The 22,932-nt window shown below is 47.5% G+C and overlaps 1 protein-coding gene across 1 annotated transcript in view; it reads left to right on the top strand.

Annotated features, from left to right (window-relative positions):
* The window catches only part of LOC136610132 (vomeronasal type-2 receptor 26-like), a 102,406-nt gene that overhangs the window by 49,002 nt on the left and 30,472 nt on the right, over positions 1 to 22,932 (top strand). Inside the window, exons 3-4 of the mRNA XM_066589669.1 lie at positions 439 to 1,227; positions 1,409 to 1,624. Coding sequence (XP_066445766.1) covers positions 439 to 1,227; positions 1,409 to 1,624 — 1,005 coding nt within the window. The remainder of the gene's footprint in view (positions 1 to 438; positions 1,228 to 1,408; positions 1,625 to 22,932) is intronic.

Raw genomic sequence — 22,932 nt, 5'->3', positions numbered from 1 at the left:
TCCAAATCAGAGATGGCAGATAGTTTACCCTTAATTGCTGTGAAGGCTATAAGCATAAAACTTTTATATATATATATATATAAGTTTTATGCTTATAGCCTTCACAGCAATTAAGGGTAAAATGGGAAAAGATTTAGGCCATATCAGCAAAGAAAAAACACCTGCTGTATTCGAAATGATTCCAATGATATCTCCGTCTGATATTAATTGTGCTTAGTTCATAGAGTATTCAGTTCATAGAGTTTATTTAACTTCATTAAAGTTGTTTAACAAGAGTATTATATTAAACATCGACTGTCTGAAATATTATATGGATGGTGCAGATGTAATGCATGTGGTCAGGGATTGTGTAGGATTGCATGAATTTTGGAATGTGGTACTATTAGCATCATTGACTTTAAATTTTTGTCATAGTTCCTGATATATTTTCCCTTATAGATCAGCTATGGAGCGATGGATTCCATCTTCAGTAATAAGCTCCAGTTCCCTTATTTCTACCGCACAGTCCCTGATGGGAAGTCTCAGTATGAGGCCATTGTTCTCCTTCTGAAGCATTTTGGTTGGAGCTGGGTGGGGATTGTTAGAGCAGATGATAAGACTAGTGAATGGGCCGGCATGGAGCTCTACAGCCACATGGTACGGAATGGAATATGTGTCGCTTTTCAGGATGTTTTTAATGATGATACACGTCACTGTAGCTTCAATAAAGATTTATACAAGATGCATAAGATCAGCTGTGATGTTATCATAATTCTTGGCAGCTCAGATGGTCTACAGATTATCCAGCAGATGCCTATTGATGACTACAAGAGTAGGAAAGTTATTATCATTCCCTCATTATTCATTACGTGGCAAAATATGGAAAATGATCTTTTGAGACGCTCACTCCAGATTACTCAACATAGAAGGAACATTCCGGGACTGAAGGATTATCTCCTGGCTGTGGGTCCTTACAAATACCCAGGAATACTGACACATAATATTTGGTACGACTACTTTGATTGCTGTATTATCCTTTCTTTGTATGCTTCCTGCAGACCATGTAATGAGACAGAGAGCCTCAATAATGTGGATCCCTCCAAGTACGATGTGAATAATTTCCGCTATACCTTTAGTGTCTACTCTGCGGTTTATGCTGTGGCTTCTGCATTACAAGATTTATTTCTAAGTAAATGTCCAGGTCACTTTAAGTCTTGTATATCCAACCAGCTCTTCCACTTATGTGAGGTAGGTGCTAAATCCGACCAATGTTGTGACTGCAGTGATGTAATAAGAAACATTAACACTAGAATTATCTAATAGTGGAAGAGAAAATCCCATCAACCATCATCTTCATCATTATAATCCCCACCAATCATTCACCATCATCGGCCACCACTGATCTTGTTCTGTTCCACATTTTCTGCAGGTCAACCGATACCTGAAGAACATTAATTTCACCACTCCTGGTGGAGAGTCAGTTTACTTTGATCATGAAGGAAATTCTCCTGCAAGTTTTGATCTCTTAAACATGTTTGTTTTGAACCAAACCGACAAGATAAAACAAGTCGGATATTATCAAGATAAGGACGGACAATTTCATATAAATGACAGCGAGATTCACTGGGATCCAGGATTCAGCCAGGTAGTGCCATGAATTGGCCTCACCACTTTACATCGTAGCAGCCATTCTGGCCAATGCATTTGATAGTCATTTGATCATGTATCCATCAGATCCTGTTGACTACTTTGGCCCTGCTGCTCTTTCTGCAATCCTGCTTCTGCTATGTGACAGCATCTAGCAGTAGTTTAGTAGGAGTTAGCTCTTCTCTCTGGCTCTGCAGCAATTGCTCATTAAAGGGGTAGTCCAGTCGTAAACTATTAATGGCCTATTGCAGGATAGGCCATCAGTAACAGATTAGCAGAGGTCTGTCTCCACAGATCCTTGGCGATCAGTTGTTTGCTATGCAAAGTTAAGAACAGGTACAGAAGATCAGTCTCGGAGGGTTCCAGATGCAGGTCCTCCTGAGCTAGATTGGACATCATTATAACCAAGGGAAGTTCACTGCAAGGTTAACAAAGAAGTGCTCTAGACTGGAATCCGGCTGCATGTGGTAGACCTGTAGAGCATTCTACCTGGTACACAGATGAGTCGCAGCATATTTGCTGTATAACTCGCTTTATTACACCTATTCATGGAGGGTATCTGGCATTCGGTACCAAAGTTTAGTATTCATGGACAGATCACTAGCATGAGAACACTGGGGTTGTTTACTTTCTGGGAAAACATTGTCCTGTTGCCAGTTAGGAGCCTCCCTCCTGGGAGTGGGCTTTTCAATCATTGCCTGCTTAGACCTTTCATCCTGTTGTGTTATGTCATCTCAGCCAAATATCCACCTATGACTAAACGGGCACAGCAGGGGTCAGTACTGCCAGAAGCATAGTCGGTACTGCTTCTGCCTCTGCTGTTTCAGTAACAGGATTGTCCCTAGTTTCTTCCAGGGGACTGATGTGGTTGATGATGCCACATGCAAAGTTCAGAACAGGTACGGAGGATTGATCCCCAGAGGCTTTCAGATAGAGGGCCTCCTCAGCTAGATTGGGCATCACTACACCCAAGGTCGATTCACAAGGAGGGTTAAGAAAGAAGCGCACTACACTGGAATCCAGCAGGAAGGATGTGGTAGACCTGTAGAACATCCCATCTGGTACTCAGCAGAGTTGTAGCACCTGTGATTCAAAGGTCAAATCAATCAAGGACCACAAGTTTTCTGTATAACTTATTGTTTACTCTTTAGGGCCAATGGGTAACAGAGGATGTATAGCAACACAGTCTTTTTCATCAGAAGAGGTCTCAGCTTGTGATGTGCTTGCTGAATGCAATATCAATACTGCTTGTTCAGACTCAAATTGCTTCCTGGGCTAATAAAAGTGAGAACTCTTACTACTTCCTTAACCTGCACTGTATATATATAAAACTGAAACACTGTGGTCTATATAGGGTTAAACACTGTACCTTTTAGGAGGGGTTCGGCTTTGTTGAGTGTAGGCTGTAGAATACCACTGTATTCTACAGTCTACACTCAACAAAGCCGAACCCCTCCTAAAAGGTATAGTATTTAACCCTATATAGACCACAGTGTTTCAGTCATAAAGGACTAGACATTTTTTAACGATTTTACCTATGAGGTGGTTTTATGGCCCCATTTTTTTATCTGAACTGCCAAGATTATTTTTGTCTGAATGTTTTTTTTTCAAATAGCAGCTATTTTTAATACATTTTTCACGTACATTTTTAACGTTTTTTCTATTTGTAATATGTGCAAAAAGAAAAAATGTTTTTGTTTTTTTTCATTTTTAACCTCCCCTGGCTGCCGCAATCCTTCTCACAGCTGGCTTACTAGGACACGATGGGTGCTGCCCTGTGCCGTGTCCCCATCACCATGATGACCAGGCATATGTTCTTGGTCTCCGTCTGTTTAGAAAGGCTAGGGGCAGGTTCCCCAGAGCCTTGGTGATTGAACTCTGCTGCTGTCAGGCTCCCCGCCCCAATCAGCTGCTGGTGAACTGGATTATGTTTTTTTCTCCAGCAGGTTTCAGGGTATTCTGTAGCTTCCTAATTGTGTAATATAGTATGCGCACACTAGCCGAGTCAGAGGCAAGATATTAGTCTCAAGTCAAAACTGGATCTGAGCATACAATACTCAGAGCCTCAGTTGTATTAAAACACGTAATACCTGCCCTTTATGGGCATATAACATATTACATATATGGTCCATGAGCATAATTATTGGGTCTCCAGCCAACTGAGTCCCCCTTCCTGGGGCTGAACTGAAATTTTACATTAGGCTAACATTATAGCACACATCTTTTGCCAAGCCTTGGTCCAGCAATTACCATAATGAGATTGTGCAGCCATTAGCCTCTACAGAGGTAAATCACTACAGCTGCCTAATACATGTAGTTTATATAAATCAATAGACATTTTATGCTAACTAAATATCATGTCTACTACACTGGGGCGGGAGCTCTGACAGCATTTCAACGCCTCTGTTCCTTTCAGCATTGCCAGTGTTAGTTAGGTCTTCTGCTGCACTCATGGTCTTTGGATTGCCTGTCTCCCTGTTTGACTATTTGCTTGACCCTGACTTCGCCTTCACCTGACACCTTCTACCGCGTACCTTCCTGTTGCTGACCCAGATTTGCCTCTGTGTTTGTTTGTCTCAGTGTCAGTTTGTAGTCTGACCCCTTTTCCCGCTTCCCTAGAGAGTCTATGGACCGTCGCCCAGTCATCGCTCTGGGGCTTAGCCCAGGGAGGCAAGTAGGTAGGGTCAGGGGTTGCGGGCAGCTTTTAGGGACTACAAGTACAGGACCCCAGTTCCCTGACAGCAACACTGGCCCAAAGAAGGTCAGACTTTTTCATCCGACTGTGTATTGACTACAGGGAACTCAACAAGATAACCGCCCAGTGGTTCTCTAAGCTTGACTTGAGAGGAGCCTATAACCTAATCCGCATACGAGAAAGGGGTGAGTGAAAACAGCCTTTAATACAGCTATTGAACACTTTGAATATCTTGTTTAGCATTTGGCTTATGCAATGCACTTGTTGTTTTTCAAGGGTTCATGAACACCATTTTCCAGGATGTCATATGTGTCTTCATTGTGCTTTACCTGGATGACATCTTGATCTTTTCCTCTGACTGGGAAACACACTGTGCCTGTTTACAAACTGTACTGACTCGTCTTAGAGCAAACAAGTTTTTCGCTAAGTTTGGGAAATGTGTTTTTGTCGTCCAGAAAATATCCTTCTTGGAGTATATCATTACTCCTTGTGATATTCAGATTGATACAATTAAAGGGGTTGTCCCGCGGCAGCAAGTGGGGTTATGCACTTCTGTATGGCCATATTAATGCACTTTGTAATATACATCGTGCATTAAATATGAGCCATACAGAAGTTATTCACTTACCTGCTCCGTTGCTAGCGTCCCCGTAGCCATGGTGCCGTATAATTTCAGCATCTAATCGCCCTCCTGATTGGCTGGAATCAGCACATGTGATGGGGCGGAGCTACGCGATGACGCGTACAAGGGTCGGAGCCAGAACGCCGCTGCTGCCGAGCCGAAGGGAAAAGACTCATCTGCGCAAGCGCGTCTAATCGGGCGATTAGATGCTGAAATTAGACGGCACCATGGCGACGGGGACGCTAGCAACGGAGCAGGTAAGTGAATAACTTCTGTATGGCTCATATTTAATGCACGATGTATATTACAAAGTGCATTAATATGGCCATACAGAAGTGTATAACCCCACTTGCTGCCGCGGGACAACCCCTTTAAGGTTAAAGCCATCACGGAATGGGCTCAGCCAGTCACTTTAAAGGCATTACAACACTTCCTGGGATTTGCTAACTACTAGAATCATAGAATGGTAGAGTTGGAAGGGACCTCCAGGGTCATCTGGTCCGACCCCCTGCTCAGTGCAGGATTTACAAAATCATCCCAGACAGATATTTGTCCAGCCTTTGTTTGAAAATTTCCATTGAAGGAGAACTCACCACCTTCCGTGGTAACCTGTTCCATTACTCATTGATCCCCCTCACTGTCAGAAAGTTTTTTTCTAATATCTAACTTGTGTCTACTCCCTTTCAGTTTTATCCCATTGCTTCTAGTCTTTCCTTGTGCAAAAGAGAATAGGGCTGATGCCTCTGCAGTATGACAGCCCTTCAGATATTTGTAGACCGCTATTAGGTCTCCTCTCAGCCTTCTTTTTTGCAAGCTAAACATTCCCAGATCCTTTAACCATTCTTCATAGGACAATATTTACTACCGTGAATTTATAAAGAACTTCTCCGTGGTGGCTAAGCCTTTAACGGATCTCACCAGAAAGAGGGTTGATGTGAGTACCTGGTCCTCTGATGTACTTGCCGCTTTCTCCACCCTGAAGACTGCCTTCTCCTCTATGCCTGTCTTCATTCAATCTGACCTAACCTGTCCATTTGTGGTGGAGGTAGATGCCTTCAAGTTAGGTGTTGGAGCGGTACTGTCACAAGGTTCCTCAACACTCATAAATCTCAGACTATGTGCCAACTTTTCACTGAAATTCTCATCTACCGAACAAAATTACAACATAGGTAACTGGGAATTACTTGCTATTAAGCGGGCATTTGAGGAATGGAGGCATTTTATGGGAGGAGCACGCCATGAGATCACAGTGCTTACTGGCCATAAAAATCTCATTTATTTAGACTCAGCTAAGAGGTGGAATGCTCGGCAAGCCCATTGGGCCTTGTTCTTTTCACGCTTCAACTTTAGTTACTTACCAACCTAGCTTGAAAAACGTTAAGATGGATGTCTTGTCCAGGAGTTTTAGTACCTTGGAACCTACTGAATCTGAGCCTGAAACTATTCTCTCCCCGGGGTGGTTCTTGTTGCTGTCTCCTCTGGCCTTTCATCTCTAATACACGTTGCTGAGCAATCAGCCCCTAAAGCCCTTCCGGAAGGCAAATTTTTTGTTCCCTTGCCATTAAGGTTGAAAGTGTTAGAGGAGACGCATGCATCAGTCCTAGCTGGTCACCCTTGTATCAAGGGAACTAAGTAACTACTCTTAGTGGCCTAGTGGCCTCATATGGCTAGAGAGGTCCACTCATTTGTAATGGCATGCCCAGTTTGCGCCAGGGGGAAGAGTCTCAGGTGACATCCTGAAGGCCCTCTTCCCCCCTTCCCATTCCATCCAGGCCATGGTCCCTTCTGTCCATAGACGTTATAACTTATTTGCCTCCCTTGGGTGGGAACACGGGTATTTGGGTTATAGTTGATCGTTTCACCAAGATGTCACATTTCGTTCCTCTTTGCAAGTTGCTTAATGCCAAATATTTATCAGAAATATTTATCAAGGTGGTTGTTTGGCTACATGGGACTTCAGAGGATATTGTCTCCGATAGAGGGGTACAGTTTGTCGCCCACTTCTGGTCGGCTTTCTGTAAAAACTTAAATGTTAATTTGTCTTTTTCTTCGGCTCTCCATCCTGAGTCTAATGGACAAATGGAACGCATCAATCAAGAATTAATCCAGTACCTACGACTTTTTGTTTCGGACTATCAGTTTCAGTGTGCAGACTATTTACCTCTCGCCGAATTCGGCATCAATAACCATGTTAATTGACTTCCGGTTCCTGTGCCATGCTGTAGAGACACACAGTTGAGCAGCTCCGGTAACCTGCTATCCCTGCACCAACAAACAAGCACATACAGCCTGCCTGCATGTGGTTGTGAACAGTGGAAGAAACAGGCAGTAAAACTGCCTCCAGAGGAGCTGCTCTCACTGAAGCCGGGGGACACAAATCAAGGAAAGAGCAGAGGAGGTGGCGGGGCCGACTGACCGGGCTGCCACGTGGAGAGGAGAGAGGACTCCAGCCAACAGCCAGAGTGTGTGTGACTGTGTGCTGCAGCTTGTCAGCAATTACAGCTGCAATAAGCGGCATCTGAGCTGAAGAAGTGACTTATAATTCATTAATTGCACTCAGGAGTGCCAGCATAGGGCTGAGCAAGGGGAGTCATTTATTCATTTATTCACTGCACACAGGGGGCCTGCCAGCAGGGAGCAGATATCTTTCTCACCCTACTCTGAGACACAAGTGAACACCATGGATTAACTATTACATCCCCACTGCCTCAGAGAGAGACTTTGCTGCAGTTCATCTCCCCACTAGTGGAGATAAAATGCTCTGGTGCCCAAAGTGAAAAGCACACTGTATCAGCAAATTCTCATTTCTATTATATAGACTGCTCCTTCTCCTACTCTGCCTCAGCTTCAGCCTCAGAGGAGCAGAAGAAGTTGTTAACAGGAGTTTGACCAGCCAGGGGGAGTTGCAGAGGGCCGAGCTACAATTGCCCAAACAAAACCTTTAAGAGAAACACAGTGGACTTACGCAGGAAAACACACTAAATACTCCCCAAAACACTAACAATACTCCCTTAACTAATATCTAATATTACTCTGACAAAAGAAACTACTGAGGATTCAGATTAAGAGAAAGTCAGCGCAACTCCATGCCAGGACACCCTACCACTATTATAGAAAACATAAAAATGCCCCTGCCCTCCCAGAAGTAATATGGGGGAGAGCCCCATGACCAACATGGAGGAGACATTTTATTAGCAACTTACCAGGCAAACCCCCCACTCCCACCCCCCTCCTCTATCAACTAGCAGCAGTATAGGGCTAACAGAGAATCCCAGGTCAACAAATTATAAAGGATTTAACTTTCGCCACTCAAGATGGTCAAGATTGGTCCTAACAAAAATAGGGATGTGGCCGCTACCAGCAAATCTGGAAATATAGACAACTTTGTGAAAAAAACACAGCCACTTCCCTCAGCACCCTCAGCACATCAGATGCCATCCTCTGTGAAAAAAATCCACACTGATGACCTTCAACACCAGGGCAGACAAAACTAGCAAATGAGGATGATGACCCTGCAAGTAACACAGAGCTGCCCATCACTAAAGACTTCCTCACCAGAGCGCTGGAGCCTCTCATGAGAGAAATACAGGACTTTAGACAGGAGATGAGACAGATAGGAGGGAGAGTGGAGCAGCTGGAAACAACACAAGAGAAGCTGGTGACCTACACCACAGCCGCTACCTCATCTCTCACAACCTGTCAAGGCCTTCTAAATCGAATTGCCGACTGGCTGGAAGATCAAGAGAATCGAGGGAGGAGAAACAACCGAATTAAAGGTGTCCCTAAATCCATCCTACCGGAGTCCATCATTGGAGCAATAGGGGAGCTCTTTATCACACTGCTAGGTGACAACTACCCAGAGGAGATCATCATAGAAAGAGCACACAGGGCGCTAAGACCAAGACCCAGGCAAGATGAACCACCCAGAGATATAATCTACAGGCTGCTTACTTCCAAAGTCAGAGACGACATCCTGAGAAGAAGCAAAACCTATGGAGAACTATTACTGGAAGGAGCCAAAGTCTCAATTTTCCAAGACCAGGCCAGAACCACCCTCCCTAAAAGGAATGTCCTAAGACCCCTGACAGAAGTCCTCAGGAACAAAGAGATACCATACAAGTGGCTCTTCCCATTCGGCTTAGCGTTTGCAACTGAAGGAAAAATATTTCAAATCCGGAAACACGCTGACCTTTCAGACATATATGAGGCTTTGGGAACAGAGGATTTGAGAATTCCAGATTGGGCTGCTATCCAGGACATTGGAGACTTACCAACTATTACAACTCCCGCACAGTGGGAATTGGCCCGACCTCGAACTTTATAGTTGGTCTTAATTTCCCCCTCCTCTCCCCTACCCTTCCCCCTCCTCTCCTCCCCCTGCTCCCCCCTCTTCTCTCCTTACCTGTTTTTTCCCACCTAGTAACCAATTATATAATATCAAAGGGTTCTTGTAACCTTTGTTTCCTCCTTCGGTGTGGACATGACTCTGCTGAAGGAAACTTGCATTGATTGCATAAATCTGTTTCTCGTGTTTTTTTTACTGTGTTATAGATTTTTGAAAATGTTACAAACGGTCTCCTTAAGAGGCCAAGTGGCTGCCACCCATGCGTCAGGATCAGGGAAGAAGAAAATCCCTTATGGGTGTTAATATTATGGCTAGTGGTTCTGTCCCCAGGCCCATTTCCCTGGTCTCATACAATGTCAAAGGACTGAATGAGCCCAGGAAAAGAGGTCAGATACTATTAGGGATGAGCGAGTATACTCGCTAAGGCACTACTTGCTCGAGTAATGTGCCTTAGCCGAGTATCTCCCTCCTCGTCCCTAAAGATTCAGGGGCGGCCGCAGCTGACTGGTGAGTTGCGGCGGGGAGCGGGGCAGAGTGGGCGGGAGAGAGGGAGAGAGAGATCTCCCCTCCGTTCCTCCCTGCTCTCCCCCGCAGCTCCCCGCCCCGCGGCGGCACCTGAATCTTTCGGGACGAGCGGGGAGATACTCGGCTAAGGCACATTACTCGAGCGAGTAGTGCCTTAGCGAGTATACTCGCTCATCCCTAGATACTATCTCTATTAAAGAAATCTAATTATGATATACTCCTTCTCCAAGAGACACATTTTAAACGTAAGAATATACCTGACCTGCATAAACATCGTCAATATGACAAATGGTATCACAGTGCTCAGTCAGACTCGTCTTCAAGAGGTGTGAGCATTGCCCTACATAAGAACACTCCCTTTAACCATATAGTCACACAGTCAGACCCAGAGGGTAGGTTTCTCCTCACCAAATACACTATTGCACATACATTGGTAACGATAGCCAACCTATATGCCCCTAACCAAGGACAAATCCAATGGCTGCTGCAAATACTGGAACGACTGAACATGTTTGTGGAGGGGATAGTGATAGTGGGAGGAGACTTAAACCTAGCACTAAGCCCTCTAATGGACACCTCAAATGGAAAGTCCTCTATTTCTTAAAAAGGACTTAGTAAATTAAAAAGCTATTTAGCAGATCTCAGTCTTATAGATATTTGGAGAAGACACCACCCTGATGGTAGAGACTATTCTTTCTACTCACCTCTACATAAATCTTATCACAGGCTAGACTATTTTTTTTATCAATATCAGGTTTCTCCCACAGACGAGTAACCCACAAATAGGTTCTATTACACAGTCAGACCATGCACCAGTATCTTTCTCGCTAGAGATCAATAGTATCCCTCCGCGCCTTTTGTCCTGGACACTAAATGAAACCTTACTAGACTCTTCACAGCACCAGGCCCAACTAAATAATGTCTTAAAAGATTTTTTTGAGAGAAATGACACACTAGGAATCTCGCCAGCTATTTTATGGGAGACCCATAAGGCCTTCATCAGAGGTGAACTCATTGCTCTGGGAGCTAAATGGAAAAAAAAAACAGCAAAATGCTGATCTAAGTTCTTTACTTGCACAGATCTGTACGATGGAAAGAATAAGTAAACTCTCGGGGGCGGCCGGGGTTCAAGAGGAACTCGGAGAGCGATGGAGGGATCTCAAAAATTTACTTAATAAATGTTCTGCGAGGCTGTACCAGAGGAGCTCTTTCAAATATTACATGCACGGAGACAGAGGCTCTAAAGTCATGTCTGCCCTGCTAAAAAAAACTAAAAGGAAAAATGTTTATAGAATCAGTTAAATCCCCCAGCCAAGGAGTAGTCTCTAAAATAGATGAAATCACGAAAGAATTTGTCCCTGCACGACCTCCCTGGACATCCAGATGCAGAAACTCTAACATCCAGTTTCCTGGATTAGATTGAGCTCCCGTCGCTCACTGACGAGGATAAACACCTCCTGACCCAACCATTTACCAGAGATGAAATTTTGGAGGTGCTATCTTCCATAGACAGTGGGAAGGCACCTGGCCCTGATGGTTTGCCAACCAGCTACTATAAAAAAAATCCGAGTGGTACTGGTTCTGAGATTCCTGACGTTGTGTAACTCTCTTCTGAATGGCGAGCAATTTACAGAGCAAACTCTGATGGCCCATATCTCTCTCATTCCCAAAGAAGGCAAAGAAAGCAAGGAATGTGGCAGCTATCGGCCAATTTCCCTACTTAACGCTGATGTGAATATAGAATGCGACACCTCCTACTTAAATGAAAGGTCCAGAGCAAGTGGGTTTTGTTAAGTCACGAGAGGGCAAACACAATACCTCACGGTTAAATAACCTAATACACCACGCAAAGTCCCATGGGCTTCCAATGACTCTGTTGGGTACCGATGCCGAAAAGGCATTTGACAGCTGGCCTTACATGGAGACTACACTTACCAGATTCGGTTTCCCATCCCTCTTTATCCAAGCCATACTCACACTATACAAATTCCCCTCTGTGCAACTTAGAATTAATGGCACCCTCTCTCCCATTTTCTGTATTTTTAATGGAACAAGACAGGGATGCCCGCTCTCCCCCTCCCTATTCATCCTTGTTATGGAAACATTAATACAAAAAATAAGACAGACCAAGGAGATAAGAGGTATAGATGCAGGTGGCTATATACATAAGACCGCAGCATTCGCCAATGACCTTTTACTAATAATCTCTAATCCAAAATTGGCTCTGCCCCAAATACTGGGAATATTCAACCAATTTGGTATTGCCTCAAATTTTAAAATAAACTATGCTAAATCTGAGATCCTGAACATTTCCGCCCCAAAGTCAGACTTGGTGGACCTTCCAAAACTAGCCCCCTTTAAGTGGCCAGATAAATATTTAAAATATCTGGGCATTATGCTCCCAAGATCCTTGCAGGACCTGTACACTGCCAACCTCGAACCACTACTTATTAAGATCCGTGGCCAACTGGAGACAACCAAAATCCCCTTTGTATCGTGGATGGGCAGAAAGATTTACCTGAAGGCTTATGTAATGCCTAAAATATTATATGTATTACAGACAATCCCCATGAACACCCCACAAGCCTTCTTTACTAAAATCAAACAATATTTTACACGTTTTCTATGGGACAGAAGTAAAGCACGACTGCCCCACATATTACTGATTCAAAAACCCATACACGGTGGTATAGGCCTTCCGGATCTCTTGCTTTATTATAGGGCGATACATCTGAACAGATGGCTACAGCTGGCTAGATTAAAAGATAATCCCTTACATATTGCAATAAAACGAGACCTACTGGGACCTCGACTCCTGGGGAGCCTCTGGGGCCCGACCAGCAAATCTCTCCAACAACAGAATATAAGCCCCTTGACCAGAGGCACATTAAAAGTCTTTAATCAATACTTAACATCCCTGACGCCCAGCAGAAGTATTTCAGCCCTGGCGCCAATGAGTTTTCTACCATTCTACTTAAACTCTCAGCAGGCATATCTGGCTGATTGGAAATACTGGCTAGATACCACCACAGCTGAACACTTTGATGTTAGGCTCAAGGAATCAGCAGAGGTAGCCAAACAGGCAAATTTCTTGCAGGCACTCTCCCTTAGGAGAATGGAAAATTCCTTCCGGGCCAGATTTGTCCCATTTTATGAGCCATCTTGGCTTGAGACTTTCCTTCTGCTTCCCTCTCTACCTCTGGGTTTGACCTCAAAGATATATGCTGGTCTGCTACATCACACTCGTTCGAGTAAACCAAGTTTTGTTCTGGCGTGGAAAAGAGAACTGGAGACTACATTCACTGACAAAAGTGTATCCCTAATTCTATCACATTCACATGGCTTTTCAAGATGCGTCACAATACAAGAAAACTCGTACAAAACTTTAACAAGATGGTACCGGACTCCAGACTTCCTACACAGAATAAAACTGACCCCTTCAGATAAATGCTGGCGCTGTGATGCCCATACCGGAACACTTACACATATATGGGTAGATTGTCCTAAGATTGAGAATTTCTGGAAGAGTATTACAGATCTTATAAAATCTATCACAGGCAAATCTGTTCCCCTTACAAAGGAGCTTATCCTTATCTGGGCACCTTCAGATTTCTTTTGCCCAAAACGTCACGATATGATAGGCATATGATAGGCATATGATAGCCAAGCACTAGAGATGAGCGAGCACCAAAATGCTCGGGTGCTCGTTACTCGGGATGAAATTCCCGCGATGCTCGAGGGTTCGTTTCGAATAACGAACCCCATTGAAGTCAATGGGCGACCCGAGCATTTTTGTATTTCGCCGATGCTCGTTAAGGTTTCCATGTGTGAAAATCTGGGCAATTCAAGAAAGTGATGGGAACGACACAGCAACGGATAGGGCAGGCGAGGGGCTACATGTTGGGCTTCATGTCAAGTTCACAGGTCCCACTATTAAGCCACAATACCGGCAAGAGTGCCCCCCCCCTCCCAACAATTTTTATTTCTGAAAAGCCCTCATTAGCATGGCATACCTTAGCTAAGCACCACACTACCTACAACAAAGCACAATCACTGCCTGCATGACACTCTGCTGCCACTTCTCCTGGGTTACATGCTGCCCAACCCCCCTCCCCCCTGCACGACGCAGTGTCCACAGCGCACACCAAAGTGTCCCTGCGCAGCCTTCAGCTGCCCTCATGCCACACCACCCTCATGTCTATTTATAAGTGGGTCTGCCATGAGGAGGAACTGCAGGCACACACTGCAGAGGGTTGGCACGGCTAGGCAGCGACCCTCTTTAAAAGGGGTGGGGCGATAGCCCACAATGCTGTACAGAAGCAATGAGAAATATAATCCTGTGCCACCGCCATCAGGAGCTGCACACGTGGGCATAGCAATGGGGAACCTATGTGCCACACACTATTCATTCTGTCAAGGTGTCTGCATGCCCCAGTCAGACCTGGCTTTTTAATTCATAGACACAGGCAGGTACAACTCCCTATTGTGAAGTCCCTGTGGACCCACAGCATGGGTGGGTGCCAGGAAGCCACCAGCGGGACATAAAAATATCCCATTGCATTGCCCAACACAGCTGAGGTAGTAATGTCGTGCTTAATGCAGGTGGGCTTCGGCCCACACTGCATGCCCCAGTCAGACTGGGGTTCTTTACAAGTGGACACATGTAGGTTAAACTCCGTGTGCACCTACAGCATGGGTGGCTCCCTGGAACCCACCGGCGGTACATAAAAATATCCCATTGCATTGCCCAACACAGCTGAGGTAGTAATGTCGTGCTTAATGCAGGTGGGCTTCGGCCCACACTGCATACCCCAGTCAGACTGGTAATATGTACCTTAACAGTAACCGCGTTGGTGGTAATGTGGTGGTGACTGCGGACCTAGTAGCGCGGTTTTATTTTGTTGGTTTTCGGAATGTGGCCAGGATTAAGTGGGCTGTGGCGGGGGATGTTTTTGAGGCAGTACGTGTCCTCTCCACGTGTCCGTGGTTATATGCACCTTAACAGTAACCGCGTTGGTGGTAATGTGGTGGTGACTGCGGACCTGGTAGCGCGGTTTTATTTTGTTGGTTTTCGGAATGTGGCCAGGATTAAGTGGGCCGTGGCGGGGGGATGGTGGGGGGGCTCTCTTGTAGTGTCGGTAAAGGTGAAATTCTTGGACTGCCACCATACGAACCAATGCAAAGGCATTTGCCAAGAATGTTTTCCCTGTTGGAGGAGGAGGGGGATGTTTTTGAGGCACTACGTGTCCTCTCCACGTGTCCGTGGTTATATGCACCTTAACAGTAACAGCGTTGGTGGGAAATGGCCTCGCCGCCATCATGTCTTTGGGAAGCCTCTGTTTCCACACCCCAGAGACATACCATTAGCAGCGGTATAGGCAGAGCCCATAATTCGTAACATTTCAGCCGTAGCATTAGGACAGGCCCCACTAACATATCACTAGCAGCATTATAGGAGGAGCGCAGTCTTCGTTCCATGTCAGCAATAGTAGCACTCAAGACAGCCCCAGTAACAATTTCGAAGCAGCAGTATAGCGGGAGCGCAGTCTTCGTTCCATGTCAGCAATAGTAACACTCAAGACAGGCCCCAGTAACAATTCTGAAGCAGCAGTATAGCGGGAGCGCAGTCTTCGTTCCATGTCAGCAATAGTAGCACTCAAGACAGGCCCTAGTAACAATTCCAAAGCAGCAGTATAGCGGGAGCGCAGTCTTCGTTCCATGTCAGCAATAGTAGCACTCAAGACAGGCCCCAGTAACAATTCCGAAGCAGCAGTATAGCGGGAGCGCAGTCTTCGTTCCATGTCAGCAATAGTAGCACTCAAGACAGGCCCCAGTAACAATTCCGAAGCAGCAGTATAGTCGGGAGCGCAGTCTTCGTTCCATGTCAGCAATAGTAGCACTCAAGACAGGCCCCAGTAACAATTCTGAAGCAGCAGTATAGTGGGAGCGCAGTCTTATTCCATTTCAGTAGCCTTAGTATAGCCAAGGCCCAAGTTACATTTATGTAGCTAAAGTGTAGGCCAACCCCACACACACTTCTGTACCATGAGTGCAGGCGAAGAACATAGAAATTGCTATGATTACACTGTAGGTGAGGGCCCCAAAAAATTGGTGTACCAACAGTACTAATGTACCTCAGTAAACATTGGCCATGCCCAACCAAGATGGCAGGTGAAACCCATTAATCGCTTTGGTTAATGTGGCTTAAGTGGTAACTAGGCCTGGAGGCAGCCCAGTTTAACGAAAAATTGGTTCAAGTTAAAGTTTCAACGCTTTTAAGAGCATTGAAACATATAAAAATTGTTTAGAAAAATTAGATGAGTGAGCCTTGTGGCCCTAAGAAAAATTGCCCGTTCAGTGTGATTACGTGAGGTTTCAGGAGGAGGAGCAGGAGGAGGAGGAGGAATATTAGACACAGATTGATGAAGCAGAAATGTCCCCGTTTTGGATGGTGAGAGAGAACGTAGCTTCCATCCGCGGGTGCAGCCTACGTAATGCTTACGTATCGCTGCTGTCCGCTGGTGGAGAAGAGAAGTCTGGGGAAATCCAGGCTTTGTTCATCTTGATGAGTGTTAGCCTGTCGGCACTGTCGGTTGACAGGCGGGTACGCTTATTTGTGATGATTCCCCCAGCCGCACTAAACACCCTCTCCGACAAGACGCTAGCCGCAGGACAAGCAAGCACCTCCAGGGCATACAGCGCTAGTTCAGGCCACGTGTCCAGCTTCGACACCCAGTAGTTGTAGGTGGCAGAGGCGTCACGGAGGACGGTCGTGCGATCGGCTACGTACTCCCTCACCATCCTTTTACAGTGCTCCCGCCGACTCAGCCTTGACTGGGGAGCGGTGACACAGTCTTGCTGGGGAGCCATAAAGCTGTCCAGGCCCTTAAAGACTGTTGCACTGCCTGGGATGTACATGCTGCTCGATCTCTGCACCTCCCCTGCTACCTTGCCCTCGGTACTGCGCCTTCTGCCACTAGCGCTGTCGGCTGGGAATTTTACCATCAGCTTGTCCGCAAGGGTCCTGTGGTATAGCAACACTCTCGAACCCCTTTCCTCTTCGGGAATGAGAGTGGGCAGGTTCTCCTTATAGCGTGGGTCGAGCAGTATGTACACCCAGTAATCCGTTGTGGCCAGAATGCGTGCAACGCGAGGGTCACGAGAAAGGCATCCTAACATGAAGTCAGCCATGTGTGCCAGGGTACCTGTACGCAACACATGGCTGTCTTCACTAGGAAGATCACTGCCAGGATCCTCCTCCTCCTCAGGCCATACACGCTGAAAGGATGACAGGCAATCAGCCGGTGTACCGTCAGCAGCGGGCCAAGCTGTCTCTTCCCCCTCCTCCTCATCCTCCTAATGCTCCTCCTCCTCCTCCTGTACACGCTGAGAAATAGACAGGAGGGTGCCGTGACTATCCAGCGGCATACTGTCTTCCACCGTTTCCGAGCGCAAAGCAGCTGCCTTTATGGTTTGCAGGGAATTTCTCAAGATGCATAGCAGAGGAATGGTGACGCTAATGATTGTAGCATCGCCGCTCACCACCTGGGTAGACTCCTCAAAATTACCAAGGACATGGCAGATGTCTGCCAACCAGGCCCACTCTTCTGAAAGGAATTGAGGAGGCTGACTCCCACTGCCCCGCCCATGTTGGAGTTGGTATTCGACTATAGCTCTACGCTGTTCATAGAGCCTGGCCAACATGTGGAGCGTAGAGTTCCACCGTGTGGGCACATCGCACAGCAGTCGGTGCACTGGCAGCTTAAAGTGATGTTGCAGGGTGCGCAGGGTGGCAGCGTCCGTGTGGGACTTGCGGAAATGTGCGCAGAGCCGGCGCGCCTTTACGAGCAGGTCTGACAAGCGTGGGTAGCTTTTCAGAAAGCGCTGAACCACCAAATTAAAGACGTGGGCCAGGCATGGCACGTGCGTGAGGCTGCCGAGCTGCAGAGCCGCCACCAGGTTACGGCCGTTGTCACACACGACCATGCCCGGTTGGAGGCTCAGCGGCGCAAGCCAGCGGTCGGTCTGCTGTGTCAGACCCTGCAGCAGTTCGTGGGCCGTGTGCCTCTTATCGCCTAAGCTGAGTAGTTTCAGCACGGCCTGCTGACGCTTGCCCACCGCTGTGCTGCCACACCGCGCGACACCGACTGCTGGCGACATGCTGCTGCTAACACATCTTGATTGCGAGACAGAGGAGGAGGAGGAGGAGGAGGGTGCTTTAGTGGAGGAAGCATACACCTCCGCAGATACCAGCACCGAGCTGGGGCCCGCAATTCTGGGGGTGGGTAGGACGTGAGCGGTCCCAGGCTCTGACTCTGTCCCAGCCTCCACTAAATTCACCCAATGTGCCGTCAGGGAGATATAGTGGCCCTGCCCGCCTGTGCTTGTCCACGTGTCCGTTGTTAAGTGGACCGTGGCAGTAACCGCGTTGGTGAGGGCGCGTACAATGTTGCGGGAGACGTGGTCGTGCAGGGCTGGGACGGCACATCGGGAAAAGTAGTGGCGACTGGGAACTGAGTAGCGCGGGGCCGCCGCCTCCATGATACTTTTGAAGGACTCAGTTTCCACAACCCTATACGGCAGCATCTCAAGGCTGATGAATTTTGCTATGCGGACGGTTAACGTTTGAGCGTGCGGGTGCGTGGCGGCGTACTTGCGCTTGCGCTCCAACAGTTGCGCAAGCGACGGCTGGACGGTGCGCTGAACTACACTGCTGGATGGGACCGAGGACAGCGGAGATGAGGGTGTGGGTGCAGGCCATGAGGCGGTAGTGCCTGTGTCCTGAGAGGGGGGTTGCATCTCAGTGGCAGGTTGGGGCACAGGGGGAGAGGCAGGGGTGCAAACCGGAGGCGCTGAACGGCCTTCATCCCACCTTGTGGGGTGCTTGGCCATCATATGTCTGCGCATGGTGGTGGTGGTGAGGCTGTTGGTGTTGGCTCCCCGGCTGAGCTTTGCGCGACAAAGGTTGCACACCACTGTTCGTCGGTCGTCAGGCGTCTCTGTGAAAAACTGCCAGACCTTAGAGCACCTCGGCCTCTGCAGGGTGGCATGGCGCGAGGGGGCGCTTTGGGAAACAGTTGGTGGATTATTCGGTCTGGCCCTGCCTCTACCCCTGGCCACCGCACTGCCTCTTGCAACCTGCCCTGCTGATGCCCTTGACTCCCCCTCTGAAGACCTGTCCTCCTGAGTAAGCGTTGCACACCAGGTGGGGTCAGTCACCTCATCGTCCTGCTGCTCTTCCTCCGAATCCTCTGTGCGCTGCTCCCTCGGACTTACTGCCCTTACTACTACCTCACTGCAAGACAACTGTGTCTGATCGTCAACGTCCTCCTCACCCACAGAAAGTTGTTGAGACAGTTGGCGGAAGTCCCCAGCCTCTTCCCCCGGACACCGGGAACTTTCGAATGGTTGGGCATCAGTGACGATAAACTCCTCTGGTGGGAGAGGAACCGCTGCTGCCCAATCTAAGCAGGGGCCCGAGAACAGTTCCTGGGAGTGTTCCCGCTCCTGAGCAGGTGTCATTGTAGTGGAGTGAGGAGGCTGGGAGGAAGGAGGAGCAGCAGACAGAGGATTCGGATTTGCAGCAGTGCACGGCGCAGAACTGCGTGTTGACGATAGGTTGCTCGAAGCACTTTCTGCCATGCAGGACAGGACCTGCTCACACTGCTCATTTTATAATAACCGTCTCCCGCGTGGACCCATTAATTGGGCGATGAATGTGGGGACGCCAGAAACGTGCCTCTCTCCTAATCGCGCAGCAGTCGGCTGCGACACACCTGGATCAGGAGCTCGGCCTGTGCCCACACCCTGACTTGGCCCTCCGCGTCCTCGGCCGCGTCCACGTCCTCTAGGCCTACCCCTACCCCTCAGCATGCTGTATTACCAGTGATTTGATTTCACAGGCATGAAATAAATTGGCGCAAGACTGCAGGCCAAATATAATTTTTTCCCTTTTTTGAAAACGAAAGGCCCCACTGCCTCTAGTGAATGAATAATCTAAGTTTAATAACTGTGCTGTGGCCCTGCTAATGTGTCACAGAACGTGAGGGTAGCAGAGTTATTATAACTCTGGCAGAGCAGGTATTTTTTTCCCAATTAAGGAAAGCAAATGGCGAAGCCAGCAGTAAAACGTAGCTGGGTGCATCTGATTTTTTAACGTTGTACACGCAGCTCACACGTGTCCACACTCCACAGGACGGACAGAGGCAGGTCAAATAGAATTTTTTTCACTTGTTTTACAAGCAAAAGGCCGCACTGCGTATATTCAATGAATAATAACTGTGTTGTGGCCCTGCCTACACAGTTCTTTCCCTGTAGTATCAATGGAGGGTGCAATGCTCTGCAGAGGCGATTTTGAGAAAAAAAAAATGCAGCACAGCTAACAGCAGCCAGCACAGGACTGCACACGGTTAAATATGGCCCTAGAAAGGACCGTTGAGGTTCTTGAAGGCTACACTCACTCCTAACACTCTCCCTGCCTATGCAACACTTCTGTCCCTAATGCCGGGTGCAACGCTCTGCAGAGCCGATTTTGAGAAGAAAAAAAAATTGCCACTGCTAACAGCAGCCAACACACAGCTATCAGTGGCCCTAATAAGGACCTTTGGGGGTCTTGAAGCCTACACTAACTACAAATTCTTTCCCTACAGCAGCTCCGGTACAAACAGCACTGTCCCTCATCTAACTCACAAGGCATCTGAGGCGAGCCGCGGGAGGGGCCGACTTTTATATTCGGCGGACACCTGATCTCGCCAGCCACTCACAGCAGGGGGTGGTATAGGGCTTAAACGTTGCAGGGGGAAGTTGTAATGCCTTCCCTGTCTTTCAATTGGCCAGAAAAGCGCGCTAACGTCTCAGGGAAGGAAGTGAAAGTAACCCGAACACCGCATGGTGTTCGTTACGAATAACGGATATCAAGTTCGGACGAACACGTTCGCTCATCTCTAATGGAGAGGCTTGATAAAATCAGCAGGATGGAGGAATTAGCCGCTTGGGAGAGCAGACAACATGCCAAATACCTACAGGTCTGGTCACCCTGGCTGTCTTACCGGAAGAATAGATTCCTCCCGACTGGCTCTCAGAGGAACACACCTCCTTAGTCTGAGGGAAATAGCAGAGGTAGCGCAGAGATAGCCCATCCTGCAGAATACAAGGCCTACCTGAGATTCAAGGGTGATGGACCTGGAATTTAATACTAAGCATGACACCTACTCGGGGGGGGGGGGGGGGGACACTCGGCTTGCCAGGGTCTCTTACTTGGACCAGAGAACGTTTGCCTTTTAATATCTGTGTGCGAGGTTTAGCCTCCCATGCGGGTTACAGTAACTCCAGACGCAACCGTAGCAACCACACTATGCACATAGTTGTTGATAAACTACTGTTGATAATTTTTGATAAACATACTCTGTTTTATAATTTCCATTCTTCCGAACGGATGGTAAATTTGATAATATGCTCAGCTGGAAGAAGATACTAACTATTATGTTATAATTGTAAGTTCTATAGAAAATGTACTGAAGCTGGCAAAAGCTCTTATTTCTTACTGTTTTATTAATTGACACTTTTTATGCCATAATTGTTACAGTGAAATAATGTAACAATTTTCTCCCACTTTCCCTTTCCCCAGTTACAAATAAAGATTTGTTAAAAAAATAACCATGTTAATTCGTCTTCCCAAGTCTCACCATTTTTCTTTAATTATGGTTTCCATCCCCGATTTACATTTTCCACTCTGTCTGTATCGGCCACTCCATCGGCTGATATATCTATGGAGGAACTGTGTACGGTTTTTGGTCAGGTTCATAAGAACCTTCAAGGTTCCCAGGAGAGACTGCTTAGGCAGTCAAACAAAAGATGCAGTATTTCTGCACCTTTTGTGGTTGGGGAGCAGGTCTTACTGTCTATGAAGAACTTAAAGCTTAAGGTTCCATCTTTAAAACCTGCCCCTTGATTCATTGGTCCATTCACCATCTCACAAGTGTTTAAACAGGGGGCTTCTAAATTGTCCCTTCCTCAATCATAGAAGGTTCATGATGTCTTTCACAAGGGTTTGCTTAAGAAGTATGTGACCCCAGTTCTGCCCACCCGGAACCCGCCCTCTCCTACACTGGTACAAGGGGGAACTGGAGTACGAGGTGGAAAGACTGATTGATGTCCATCGGGTTAGAGATACATTACAGTACTTGGTGCACTGGAGGGTTTTTTTCCCCAGAGGACCAAATGTGGATTCCCGCAGGGGACGTGCATGTGCCTTGTTTGGCTTGACTGTTCCACAGGGCCTTCCCCCTCAAGCCCACTCAGGGCCATGGGGGTCTGGTGTCCCCCCACAAAAGGGAGGGGACTGTCAGGACCAGAGGCTTGCGGGGCCTCCAGGCCCACACCGCCAGCCCTATCACACGGGCTGCAGTTGTGTAGTGCAGTGGAGCCCCTGTTCTGGTAACCTCCCCTGGCAGCTGTTATCCTGCTTGCCGCTGGGTTCCTAGGACACGGCAGGTGCCGCCCCGTGCCGCATCCCCATCACCATGATGATCAGGTATGCGTCCTTGGTATTTGTCTGTCCAGCAAGGCTGGGGGTGGGTTCCCCAGAGCCTCGGTGATTGAACTTTGCTGCTGTCAGGCTCCCCGCCCCAATCAGGTGCTGGGGTGGGAGCTCTGACAGCATTTAAATACCTCTGTTCCTTCCAGCATTGCCAGTGTTAGTTAGGTCTTCTGCTGCACTCACGATCTTTGGATTGCCTGTCTCCCTGTTTGACTATTTGCTTGACCCTGACTTCGCCTTCGCCTGACCCCTTGTACCGCGTACCTTCCTGTTGCCAACCCGTATTGCCTGACTTGCCTCTGTGTTTGCTGGTCTCAGTGTCAGTTTGTAGTCTAACCTCTTGCCCCGCTTCTCTACCGTTGCCCAGAAGTCGCTCTGGGGCTTATCCCAGGGTGGCAAGTAGGTAGAGACAGGAGTTGCGGGAGTTTCAGGGACTTCCAGTACCTGGACCTCAGTTCCCTGACAGAAACATAATAATGGTGGTCATCATCCCCCCCCCCCTCACCCCATACAGCTGGCCCAGTGTGTTCACGTACTAAGCTTATTTCTGCAGAAAGTAGACAGCTCTGTTCCCACTGCAG

The sequence above is a fragment of the Eleutherodactylus coqui genome, chromosome 1, assembly GCF_035609145.1.
Source record: "Eleutherodactylus coqui strain aEleCoq1 chromosome 1, aEleCoq1.hap1, whole genome shotgun sequence".
In the NCBI taxonomy this organism is placed as follows: domain Eukaryota; kingdom Metazoa; phylum Chordata; class Amphibia; order Anura; family Eleutherodactylidae; genus Eleutherodactylus; species Eleutherodactylus coqui.
The sequence above is the reverse complement of the archived record's forward strand: the minus strand, read 5'-3'. Positions and strand labels throughout refer to the sequence as shown.